Here is a 14,250-nt window from a genome sequence, read left to right as displayed (position 1 = left end):
CACCCTTTTAAAAATATATTATTTAGTTATATGTGTTTTTAATCCTGTGGCAACGAAATCATTGAATGTGACTTCTGCGAATTGCTTTTTTGGTGAAATATTATGGTCTTGAAATTTATTCATGCTTATTATAATTCTAGTTTATTCAATTTCAATACTTCATGGTGCTCTATTGTATAAATATATTACAACTTATTTAGCTATTCTACTTTGGCTGCCATAAATATTTATTGTAAATACTGATACCTTTGGATTTATTTCTCTCATCTCATTTTCATTTTGTGTTTTCTAAGTACCTTCATCTTCTGTTTACTTTTCTCTCTTTTTATGCCTTCTTTTGAATGATTTTTTTAACTCCATTATCCTCCCTTTACTTGTTTGACACTTTAAAACTCTGTCTAGTTCTATAATAGCTGTGTTAGAAATCACACTATCCATACTTATCAGAATCTAAGATTCAAAAATAAGGAACTTCGTTCATTTATTCATTCATTTAAAACATTGAAAGAACCTTTGGAGTATTTCAGAAAACAAACAAAGCCCTGCATTATTGGAAGGAACTGCATTCTGATTCTGTAAAAACTTACATGTTGGGCTGGCTGAGTGGCTCAGTTGGTTAAGAGCTCATTCAAGAGCAAGCTCTGAGCAGATAGCGGTTCAATTCCCAGCCGGAGCTGAGCTGCCGCTGAGCTGCCAACAGGTGGCAGGATGGCTCGGGTAAAAAAACAAAAAACAAACTAACATGTTAGTGACCTTCACACACTTTGTTTTCAAACAACTTACCTCCTAATTTATATGCTATTGCTGCTATGTATTATACTTCTATCTTGTTTTATATTTTGCCTTATAATATATTGTAATTATTTATTTATTCAATGAACTTTTATGTATATTTTCCACCTTTATGTTCATCATTTCTTCTTGCATCTTAGACTTTTCATCTGGAACCACTTTTCTTCTACCTAAAATGAATTCTTTATGGAGATGTGTTGATGTAAACTCTGGCCATGTTTATTTTCTAAAATAAATTTAGTTAACCTCAGTTTTGAAAAATATATTTGCTGAATATACAACTCTATGTGGACAACTGTTTTCTTTCAGTAGTTTGATGATATTCCACTGTCTTCTGACTTCAACTGTTGCTGTTGAGAAATCATTCATCATTCTAGTTTTTTTGTAGGTATTTTTTTTCTTTCTAGCCATTTTTAAGACCTCCTCTTTGTCTTCAGATTTACCATAATGTGTATAGATGTTGATTTGTTTTTATTTATCCTCCTTGGGTACATTTGGTCCTTTTGGATTTGAAGATTGTTTTTCATCAGTTCTGGAAATTCAATTTTTATTTTTTCGAATGTTGTCTTTTCCCCATTCCTTCTCTATTCTCCTCCTGAAATGCAATTAGTCATATATTACACCCTCTCACTTTATTTTTTTTGTCTTTTGTTTACTGCTCTTCCTTAAATTTAATTTCTTTATCTCCTTGTACTAAGAGTTTTAAATTTATTTTAATCACATTTATATTTCTGAAAGTTATTTTTATTATTTATCTGATTAGTATAGTGTTTTTCTCATGTATATGTATTTTATTTATTTATTAGTTGTCTAAACTTACCCAATATAAATATTTTCTGTAGTATGTCTGGTAATTCTAACCGCTGAAGTCTTTGAGTCTAATTCTTTTATCTTTTAATACTGCTGATTCTGATTCATGGGGCCTTGTTTCCTTATATATATTTGAGTATTTGATTAAGAGCTCATAATTTCTGGAAACCTACCTGTGTGCATTCTTATGTGTTGGTATAAGGCCTTCCTGAGTAGAAGGCAGGTTCCATCAAAGAGGATTCTCATTTGCTTCTACCATGTGGCTGAGGGCTCTCTCAACCCATAACCATGTTAACTAAGTTATGTGCTTAAGGATTTTCTGAACACTGGGGTAATATGTGTGTGGGATACAAACTCAGGTAGGAGCCAGAAGAATTCTCCACCCAGTACCAAGGTTTCAGAAAGTTAATTATCCTTGTTGTGTTCTGGAAGGTATCTAGTTGATTTTAGTTCATTCTTATACTAAAGGCCTATCCCTATGGGCTCAAAGATTTTTGTGTGGCTCTCTTATTAAATCCCTGTTCTTAGAGCACAATTTTTGTTTCTTATACCCCATGTGAAAAACAAAACTCCAGGTTACTTGCATTCAGCAAATACCATGCAAAATCTATTTTCAGAGTCCTGTTTACCTCTTCACATTTCTTCCTCCTTTTATTTTTTTGGCATCTGAAAAATCTTTCCCTTCCTGTTGGCTCATCAACACATTTAATGCTCTTATAAATAAATATTTTAAATTACAATCTAGTATTTGAAGTTTTTTTCCCCACTGTGGGAAACTTAAAATATTTTAATTGCTATACTACTAGAAACAGATGTCAGTGATCAATTTTAAAATATATTTTCAAAACTGTTATAAGCAGCAATATGCACATTATGATTCATTACTTATCTGTGTATCTCATGTTTAAGACAGTATCTAGATCTTTGTACTCTTAAAAAATTACATATGCACACACACACACACACACATATGTGCATCAAGCTTCATATGGATTATCTCTTGTAATCCTCACCATAACTATTTGCATTTCTAAAGAAACATTCTGCAGAGTCATTTACTAAAAGAAATAAGGATTGTGGGTGAAGAGTGTTGAGGCTGACTATTCAAAATTTCTATTAACACTGTTATTACTCCACCGGCTAAAAAAATAACCCATCTTAATAATAAATAACAGAGCACTTTAAAAGATGTTAAATGCCTAATGAATAAGGAACAATAAAATTAATATGAGATTTAACTTTAAAATATAAGATAAAGGCACCTTGATGAAAAGAAGGATCTTTTATGAGAGAGCTTATGTCCACTTTGAGCTGTGAACTTGGATACTACTAGAAAACTACTAGAACATTACCGTACTTCCTCCACTGTTTATTATATTCAACTCATTTGCTATAGTTTGCATTTAGCTGCTACTTATTTGTGGCACAAAACATTAATGTACAGGAAAAAATTGCTAATGAATAAATGTAACTTTTACACAGGCCATCATTCTCTCATATACTAATCATCTGAGCTAATTCACAATACAAAGACATGTAGTATTGTAGAACAGATTATATTAATATCCTCATATTCAAGACAAAGAAAATGAGACTTAGAAAAGTTAAATAACTTGCACAAAGTTATTTAGCTAGTAAGTGCTGAATCTGGGATTAGAGTAGTGTGATTCCAGATGCTCCTAAGTACTGTCCATCTCTGGTATAACAGATTAAAAAAATGAAGATTCACCTGAAACAGGATAAATTATGATAAAGACTTTGGCTGCTTGGGTACTGTTACTAATTGTCTTTTAAGAATTACATAATTTAAAAACAACTTATAGAATATGGCAGAATAGGTAAACGCTGTGCACACCTCCTCTTAGGACCACATCACTTACAACTAAACTACAGAACAACCATTGTTAAGAATTGCCTGAAGTCTAGCTGAATCGAAGCCCTACAACTATGGATGTACAGAAGAAGCCACCTTGAGACTGGAAGGGCAGAGACATGAAAGTGGCTGGTCCCACACCTCCATGTGATCATTAAAAATCACATAAAAATCTAAGCTGCATAGCAGCGAGAGGTCCCAGCCCCATATCAGGCTCCCCAGCCCAGAGTTCCAGTGCCAGGGAGAGAAGTCCCCATAGCTCCTGCTTGGGAAAACCTGCAGAGATTGTGGCTGAGTGAGACAAGAGAAGCTGCAGTCCCAGGAGCTCCTGTTATAGAGCCTGCGTATGAACTTACTTGCTGATGAACTCACTCCTCTGAGCTCAAGCACTGCGGCAGCAGCTCAAAGAAACAATGATGGAAAACTTCTTTAACCTGTCAAAGGAAATAAATATACAAGCCCAGGAAGTGCAGAGAGTCCCAAACGAGATGAACCCAAAGAGGCCCACACCAAGATGCATCATAATTTAAATGCCAAAGGTTAAAGACAAAGGGAGAATCTTAAACACAGCAAGAGAAAAGCAGTTAGTTACCTACAAGGGAGCTCCCATAAGACTGTCAGCTGCTTTCTCAACATAAACTTTATAGGCCAGAAGGGAGTACCACAAAATATTCAATGTATTTAAAAGCAAGGACTTATAACCAAGGATACTCTACCCAGCAAGGCTATTATTTAAAATCAAAGGACAGATGAAGAGCCTCCCAGACACAAAAAAACCAAAGGAGTTCATCATCACCAAACCAGTACTACAAGGAATGTTAGAGGGACTTATTTAAGATGGAAAAAAAAAGAGAGAGAGAGAGATAAAAAATATAAATAATAAAATGGCAATAACTACATATCAATAATTACTTTAAATGTAAATAAATTAAAGGCTTCAATGAAAAGATAGGGTGGCTGAATGGATAAGAAAACAAGACTCTTACATATGGTGCTTACAAGAGACTCACTTCAGGGCCAACCGAGTGACTCAGTTGGTTAAGAGCTCGCTNCAGGGAGACGTGAGCCTCGTGGAACCGCTCCATTCCTCACTAGGCTGATGACTCACAACTCTCAAACACCCCTTTCCTTCAACCCTACCAGCAAATATATAATAAGGTCCAGTAGGGGAGATAATGCTTGGTGTACCATAGCCATTTAGGTCATCTCCCAATAAGCCTGGAAGAGTTGTCTGGCCTCTAGTTGTTTCTCTGTCCATTCTTAAAATATAGGATATCTGCTGTCTCTTTTCTTTAATCTTAAGTCTTCGTAACCAACTCCAGGACAAAAAGGGAAATTCCACTCAACATACTGATAGAGATGTTTCCTCATTGAAGTCATTGTTCCCCTCCCTATTCGGCCACTTCAGTCATCTCTTAACTATTACCATCGGAGCAGAGCTCTGAGTTTCCCAGAGCAGCTACATGCTCTGCCTCCCTGGCTGCACTCAGCCATCAGGCCCTTGGTCTAGTCCTGTGTTGTATGAGCCCTAAAAAATCTTGCCTTTGCCCTAATGCAGTTTTACTAAGAAAGAATCTCTATTAGATACTCAAACACTTGACTGGACAAAGCAACAGATGGTACATAGGCCTGTTCACACTTTTAAATGAGTCAAAAAGTATGTTACTAGTAATAAAATAACAATAAAATTCCAGCAGTATAACAGAATATACATTTCCAAAATGAGCCAGATCAAATAATTTTGAAATACCCTTTGGGGCTTTTTATGATCCATAAAAGAAAGCCGCTTTTATTACTTTTATAGTTTTTTTTTATCTGAAATAGTATACTCAGATTTATCACTCATCTAATTCACCAGACATGGCTCCAGATGACTTTTGTTTATTTTCAATAATTAAGTTTTCCCCAAAATATCCTCAGGGCTAACACAAGGTATGTTTAAAGAATATGCTCCATATTCCAAAGGCAATGCAAACAAACAAATGAAAACAAAAACAAAGAAAAGAAAAAGAAAGAAAGAATATGAAATTTGGCATATTTATAAGTTTCCATCATAGCAACAAATAGCCTCAAAGGTTCANAAAAGATATTTTATGAAAATGGAAACAAACAAACAATAAGAGCTGAAATAGCAATAGTTACACCAGACAAAACAGACTTTAAAACAAAGGCTATAACAAGACACAAAGAACGACCCAGTAATCCCACTTCTAGTTATTTCTCCAAAGAAACCCAAAATGCTACTTCAAGGGGACATGTGCATCCATATGTTCATTGCAGCATTGTTTACAATGGCCAAGATGTAGAGGCAGCCTGGGTGTCCATTGACTGATGAATGGATAAAGAGTCATTCATAAAGGTGGAACATATATATAATTGAATATTGCTCAGCCAGGGAAGGGAATGGGTTCTTGCCATCTGCTGCGGCATGGATGGACCTGGAGGGTATTGTGCTGAATGGAGTGTCAGAGAGAGAAAGACAGATGTACTATGATCTCACTTATGTATGGAATCTAAAGAACAAAATAAACAAACAAAACAAAAACAAACAAATAAATAAATATAAAAACAACATAGAATTAGACTGAAAATAATCTTAACTGTATCAACTTTTCTAAATTTTGATTTCTAATTGCTTTAAGTTTAGGTTAGCATTTCAAGAAAATCACTGTGTCAAGAGTTGTATAGATATTCAAAGATTAAATAATGTAAAAAAGTAAGCACTACTTCTATGGCTGACTTTGGTGTTAGTCCACATCATCAGAAAAAGAGAAAAGGCATGCACATTCATCTAGTTATCTATCCATTCATCTAATCTTTATCGGGTACCTCCCAGTTTGCTAGGATGCATCAGTGAACAAAACACAGTTGTGTGCTTTTAGGGGCTTACATTTTAGAAGGAAAAAAAGAAAATATACAAATAAATGTACGATGTCAAATGGTGACAAGTATTATTATGACAAATACAGCAGTGTTCAAAATGCACTGGTAGGCAGAGAAGATATTCTGCAAATATCTGAATGGAGTGAAGGAAGGATCCATCCAAATGCGTGTGGGAAGCTGCTGCAAAGCTGCGGGCTGGGACGGTACACATGTGGACTCGTGAAGGCCAGAGTGAACCAGGGGGTTGGCAGTGAGACCAGGTAGGGGTCAGAGCACCACAGGCCATGGTAAGAGTCTTGGATTTTATTGAGAAGGAGCTAGAAATCTGCAGATGGATTTTGAACAGGGAAGAATATGAAATGATTCACAATTTAAAAGCCTCATAGCTATTGGGTCATGAATAGGTTTTGTACGTGTCTGTGTGTATGTGTGGGGATGCAAGGATGAAAACAGGCAGAACAGTTCAAATAGTCCCAACTTAGAGTAAGGTGACAGTGATGAAAATGGTATAAAGCAATCAGGTTCAGGATATATGAGTACATTAAAGGTAGAAACAACACAATTTGTTGTTTTGGACTCTGCACATGAACTTGAAATCATGAGAAATGCCTAGAAACAATGGAATGTGAGGAAGAAATAGTGAGCTTAATCAACTACTTTTTTAAAAAAACAAAAGTCAACGAAAATTGTAATAATGTACTTAAGCATTGTCACATTTCATCTTGAAATATTCAGATTTCTGTTTCCAACCCAAACATCTTCAGGGTTGGTACCAAAGTATTCGTTTCTAACGTTTTTATCTGTAGAGCCCTTTTAAAAAATGAAATCTTCTACTGCATCACAACATATAAAATACACAGTTGCATTTTATTCATATAAATGTTTTACATATATCCATCCAAGCTTGTAACATTTATAATAAATTTCATTAGTTAAATGATAAGGCTGTTTTAAAGAATATTAAAATGTTAGTGCCTTCCTGAAGTTTAAACATTTGTTGGATGGCATGATAAACAGATGAATGGAGGAATTTATGTAGAGAATCTTCGAAGGTTCAAGAACTAGCACATGGGGAAAGTCACTAGCAAACCACTTTAGCATAGAAAGGAGAAGGTGCTGTAAAGATGACTCCCGGGTCATATAATCGCCATTACCCTTCCCTAACCTTCATCTGTTGCAAACTTCTAATTCAATCACACATGAATAAAGTATTAACATTTGACACAAATAGAATTAATAACCTCGTTTTTCACTTTGCATGTTCCTAATTTAATAGAAGCAATATGATAATGTAAGAGCACTGTTCTTAAAAAACACAATCAATAGGACTCTTCATTTTCACCTTTCATTTTTATTTTTATTGAGCTCACTAATGGAGCTTACCATATCTTAGAAGATCAAGTACTGAATGACCTTTTGACATTCACAATGTACTATTTTTGAAATGCTGAAAGACAGGGAGTCATGTGCAAATCACTTGATACTGTTAACTGAACTATCCAGCTATTCATTGATTACAAATTCACCAATTCAGTAAAACCAGTTACAACTATGTTAGTTTGCTCAAAGTTGGCAAATAGATTTTAAATAGACACTGCTTCAGAGAATTTATTCTACACCTCCTACTTTTAGAATCATTCAAGTATAGTAGTATTTCTCTGGTAGGAAATCCAACACACAAAATGCTGACTTCCAAAACCAAGAAGCAAGAAAGCAAGGGAATATTTTCTTTTCAAAGTTTTATCCTTGATTGTCTTCCCTGTTGAGTCTTTTTTTTTTATCAGCCATGATTATTTATTTATCTTGATGTTTATCCTTCCCTGTTGATTCTTGAATGCTCTCCCCAGCCAGAGCCTTTAAAACATTGTTTGTTTTATAAAATTTTGTTTACAAATAATTTTTCAGAAATTTTTCAGCTATGTTAAGCCAAGTAGACCTGACTCAGGAACCGATGTAAGATAAGGTTTGCCTGACGAGAATCCTGATACACATTCCACTTTTGATAACTAAGGTCCTTCCCTGGGAATCTGTGCAAACAGGCTCCTCACTTCTCATGATCAAATGTTTGGGCTATCACCCTCTCATAAGGATCACCGCCCCTTTTCTTGTAAATCTTTCTGTCAAGCTCTACTCATGACCTCACAGCTGCCAACTAATCTTCCTCCTTGTTTTCAGAAACATATCATCTTTGATTTAATGAGCCTATTCTTTAAATGCTTAAAAGGAAATTCTTAGACCTCCTTATGTTTGATTGTTGAATTGATCTGACTGACCCAGTTTCCGTAAGTCCAGTGTGAGGTCATGATTTGTGAGACTACAGGGAGCAAATCATTATTGTGACATCTTCTCCCTTATAAAAAAATAAGTTGTGATTAATTATTGTACCTCATGATCTTTGAGCAGTAATAATCAGTGATTAAAAACAATTTCTAACCATTTATGATTCAAAATTGGTTTCTCAAAGATTGAGTTTCAAAAAAAAATAATGAATGCAAATGCTACTGTAAATTCTTTTCTAAAAATATTGTAATCTTGCCCTTGTTGCACTGAACAAAAAAGGCATGTGCTTAACAATGAGAAAATGAGTCAACGTATTGATGTGAAACTGAGCAGCTTAATTTTGTTGGTTAAAGAGGATTAATGCGAAAGATAAACCAATGACTGAAATGCATCTTAGGGCAATAAATAAATAAAACACTTGCATAAACTAAAAAAGTCACTTTTTCTCTGTTGGCCTCAACCATTGCATTTCTAAAAATAGAAAAGTTGATTTATTCCACTATGTTTTAAACATATGTTCCCTCAAACCACAAAGTTCCCTGGAGCTATCTTGGAATGTGAAAGGGAAGACCCAAACCAACAGTGGTCTAAGCTGCCTCTCTCAGTCTCAATGGGCAAATTTTATTTTTTTTATCTGTTTTTCTAATGGGGATGGGTGTGGGAGGAAGAAGATGGTTCTAAAGAAGATGTTGTTTAAAATTGTATACTACTTATACAATTAAAAATCACTTCTAAATAAGATTATTTCCATAAATCTTTCTATATTTCAACTCCCATTCTAAAGCTTATGTTCCAAGGGTATTTTTTATTTGGGAAGATACTGAAAGAAATCATTATTCTCTCCACACTGTGCAAATTTTAATCTAAAAGTTATAGCACATGTGTCTTATGAAAAGGCAAAATGCTCTCTTGTATCTGGGCCCATACAACCATTTATACAGTATTGAGGTTTCCAATGTCAATTTCTATCTTTTGCTCATGATTGCTACTTCTTTGCCTGCTCAATTAATTCAGATAAAATACTGAACACATCAAGCCTAGCTGTGTGGGTCAAGTATAGATAATGTATCTATAGCAACTGTTCAGTATATGTTGAGAAATTTTTAAAAAAATCAGATCTATTATAGTATTCTGTTTTATCGGTAATAACTTTAGTGTATCTGCTGAATCAATTAACACAATGGTGCCTTGAATACAATTACTGCTCTTGTTATTCTATTTTTGTTCTGTTTGTTATTGTAGTGGTTGTTTTGCCAATGCTTTTGACAATGACAAGAAACAAAGTAAGTTACTAAACTTGAGTATCTTTGAAACCAGGCTTGTCTTGAACAGTGAAAAGAGCTCCTCCAGCATTCTTCTTTTCATTAAATTGAACATGTAGACTACATAGCATTTAAATAATAAATCTCTTTGACTTAGCAGTTATTCTGATTGAGAAGAATTTAAGTTTTCCAAAAGGTCATGTTTGGAAAAACATTTTTTGTAAAACGAGCTACACTGTAACCAAAACTATTTATGAAATCTAAAACAATATGAGCTAGAATTCAAACTGCATATTGCTAGGCATAACAAGAACAAATACTATTATTAATTAACACATATTAACATCAGACTTTTGCTAAGTACATTCCTAAATTATATCATTTAATCCTCAGAGGAAATATTAGATATTATTGAAACTCAGAGAGGTTAAGTCACAGACCAAAAGTCACACAGTTATTAAATGATCCAACCATATTACAAACTCAGATATATTTCAGTCCTTAGCCTGTTTTTTTCCTATATTTCAAGGCCTTAAAACTAAATTACAGCTTCTTAATTGATTGCCAATGGTATTATCAATCCAAGAAAGAGAAATGGGACCATGAATGAGGTTCAGTGAGGCAGAATTTACCATGCAGAAACAATAGACTTTCTCTTGCTGGATTATTTGTCTATTTACACTTTTCCAGAATTCTTGGGAAAGGAAACAAGCAAAATTCATCAATAACTTACTCTCTCATCACCCTGCTTTCCTCGTTTGTGAAAATAAGTATTATACTATAGACAGAAAAAAACATTAAAATAAATCAGTTATTTTGTTCTGTTGCTAAACAAAATTAAGGGGAACAGAAAGATATTAAAGCAGAAACTAAGAAAATAAGGAGTTAAGCATTACTGGAGTTGTCTAATATTAAATATTATTACAAAGAAAAATACTGTTTTAGGGAAAAAAGTATTTACGGGGCAAAGTAGAGCATGTAAATATTTGATTTATAATTAGAATTAATAATTTCCAAATTATGGCTCAGTAAATGTCATTTTCTAAGAAATGTGAACAGTAAACTGTTTTTGGGGGTTTTTTTAATGTGTGTGTCGGAAAAAAAACACAAAAAAAACACAATTAATTCCAAAGCACTTTCCATTGGGGCACTATCATCCAACCTCCTCTGATGATTTCAGAAACAAAGAGTCTCAAAGTGAGACCCCTGAAACTTTTCTTAAAGGATGATTATGAATGGAGAATCCCACGAAAGACTAAATGATTTGGTGGTCCAAAGTAGACAAGACTTGTTTCTAAAGAGCATCAAAACCAAAAATAGCAGTGGGGATAAAGGCCACCCATGGGTTGTTACAGTCTATTTTAATTTTGATATTATAGATATATCTTTTTATTATTACTATAACTGCTTACATCTTAAATAAGATTAAATTTTAGGGTCAGACTCTTTTGGCACCAACATTATTGGTAGCAGGCAATCAAAACCTTATTGGTAGCAGTCAAATCTAAAACAAACTTTTTTTTTTTTTCGGAAATAGATGCTCTGATTAGTTATCTAAATGGATTCATTCTCCCACATAGGCATGCTGTGTCACAAACACACATCACTTTTTTTCTTACATTAGTAATTTTTCCCCTTGAGATACAAGAAATTTCAATTTCAAAATGCCATGGCTTATCTAATAGAAAAGTGCTCTGTGGGCTAACTTCTTTTCAAATTACCTAACATTCAGCTAATGTAACTTTGCCAATGATGGACTTTTGATCTGACCATTTATTTAATTAAACAATTATTTTTGCTTAATAAAAATTCCTCCAATAGTTTTCCCCATGACCTGAGTCCTCAAATTACAATATTATGGAACACATCTGGTAACCTCTTGGGATATTTCAAAATTCTGAAATACAATAATTAATGTGTAGGTAAATAAATATATTTTAAATATATGTATATAAGTTTAATATTAATTTCTTGATATTAGAGGAAATAGCATGTAAACATATAATTTAATTGGATTGTATAATTCCATAATTATTAACAATAAGTTTTAATTAAGATATAGAAGAAACCAATTTTATGAAGAATGGGTTTATTTTACAGTCAGCTCATTAATTCAACAAATGTTGACTACTACTTTCTCTGTCAGAACCAGAAACTTTGTTAGGTCACAAGAGTATACAGTCCTAGTTCTGCCCTTAAAGGATTTAAAGTCTACCAGAGGGTAAGGGGGGAACAAGGGTGATAGATGAGGGTAAAAAGGATAAAATATATGGTGATGGAAGGAGAACTGACTCTGGGAGGTGAACACACAATGTGATACAAAGATGATGTATTACAGAATTGTACACTTGAAACCGATGTAACTTTACTAACCACTGTCACCCCAATAAACTCTAATTTTAAAAAAAAAGAACTTAAAGTGTAGTTAAAAAAATTGAAACAAATTTTAAAAACACAATAAAATAAGTGTTATAAGAATAATGGATACAGGGAAATACTTCACCCTTACTGAGAGGATATTGCACACCTGCCCAAGATTGGAAAAAAATCTAAGAAAATCTTTTTGAGAAAATGTGCTAATTAAGTTGAACATTAAAGTATACACAGGTGTTGGCATATTGAAATATCATTTCAGTCACAGAGGCTGAGGCAATGCAAAAGCATTGTAGTGTGAGAAAGCAGAGAAGATTCAAGTTATTTTAAGTATGGAATATGTTCAGAATGGAAGAACATGAATGGGAATAAGAGACAAGACTAAGAAGTGGAGGAGCTAAATCATGAAGTGCCTTGTATGTTACACCAAGGTTTTATATTTTGTCCTGAAGGCTATATGGATTTTCATCACTAGAACAGTACTTCATTAGCCTAAGTAAAGAGGGCTAATCTGAGGGAGAAAAAAAAATTAAAATGCAGGTGTAGGAAAATCAACACCAGTTGATTCTAGGAATACCTTCAAGAAATTAAGGCCTCAGTTAAATTCTGTCAGTGGGAGCAGAGAGAAGAAATCAGATTTGAGAGCTATTTAGATGGTAAGCACAATAGGATATGGTAATAAATTTGATGTTGGGGATGAAGGTGAGAGAAGAATCATGGATGGCTACCTTGTTTTTAGTTAAGGCGATGGAAGACTGGTGATTCTATTCATGGAGATAAGTAACTCGGGTAAAAGAGCAGGTATTGGGGGGGAACTGTGATGAAATTAGTCATGTTAAGGTTAAAATGTCTTTGAAAAATCCAAGAGTGATATCTTGTAGACAGGTGAACATATACATAGGTCTGAGTCACACACACACACACAAAAAAAATTCAAGGTAGCAAACTATATTAGTTGCTAGGGCTGCCATAACCGAGTATCATTTACTGGGTGGCTGAAACAATAGTTTTATTTTCTCACAGTAATGGAGGCTAGATGTTTAAGATCAAGGTGCTGACAGGCTTGGTTTCTGGCGAGGCTTCTCTTCCTGGTGTACAGACAGCCTGCCTTCTGGCTGGGTCCTCACATTGCCTTTCGTCTATGCACATGCTCTCCTGGTTTCCCTTCCTCTTCTGACAGGGACACCAATCTTATTGGATTAGGTACTCCCCCTTATGACTTCATGTTAATTACCTCTTGAAAGGCCCATCTCCAAATAGTCCCACTGGGGGTTGGGACTTCCAACATATGAATTTGAGGGGACACAATTCAGTCCATAACAGAAACATAAATTTGATGATAGGACAGACATTATTAGCATCATTTTACAAATGGAGAGACTAAGGTTGCAACTAAGTTATTTGTGCCATCACAGAGACAGCATTGGCAATGGAATGTGCCTTGTATTCTCTCTACATTCCTATGATATAGTGGATAGGACAATTATCCCTTCCCAGCAAGTACAGCCTCAACAACCACAACCACCACAACCACAACAAATCATCACATAAGCCAACAGATATTGAGCCAGGTAGGTTATGGAGGCCTCACAGAACACCGTTAAGTTTTTACTGAACACCCGGAAGAAATAGGATTTAATGGTACTAGCCGACATTAGGAGACATGCTATTTCATGACGATAAGCAAGAATGCCCCAGAAATTTTCTCAGGACATCAAACTCAGGCCCAAATCTTATGGATAGTATCCCAGGGAACCTTTAATATCCTCACAGTATAAACCATGCTATTTGTGACTCTGAAGATTGAAGGGTGAAGCAGCCACCCCAGCTGTGATTTGAAACTGATGTTCCAGGGAAACAAGGCATTTCAAAGCCAGCTTTGCCTTACACCTATAAGCTTGCCCCTCTGGCTGTGTTCAAACACATGAATCGTTCACTGCACAATATGACGATTATCCAGCTTTCACCAGAGGGCTG

At 34.6% G+C, this 14,250-nt stretch overlaps 1 protein-coding gene across 1 annotated transcript in view; it reads left to right on the top strand.

Annotated features, from left to right (window-relative positions):
- Nucleotides 1–14,250, top strand: part of PIK3C2G (phosphatidylinositol-4-phosphate 3-kinase catalytic subunit type 2 gamma) — a 310,994-nt gene that overhangs the window by 172,175 nt on the left and 124,569 nt on the right. Inside the window, exon 18 of the mRNA XM_019623621.1 lies at nucleotides 9,881–9,921. Coding sequence (XP_019479166.1) covers nucleotides 9,881–9,921 — 41 coding nt within the window. The remainder of the gene's footprint in view (nucleotides 1–9,880; nucleotides 9,922–14,250) is intronic.

The sequence above is a fragment of the Hipposideros armiger genome, unplaced genomic scaffold (genome assembly GCF_001890085.2).
Source record: "Hipposideros armiger isolate ML-2016 unplaced genomic scaffold, ASM189008v1 scaffold_554, whole genome shotgun sequence".
NCBI classification, from domain to species: domain Eukaryota; kingdom Metazoa; phylum Chordata; class Mammalia; order Chiroptera; family Hipposideridae; genus Hipposideros; species Hipposideros armiger.
The sequence above is the reverse complement of the archived record's forward strand: the minus strand, read 5'-3'. Positions and strand labels throughout refer to the sequence as shown.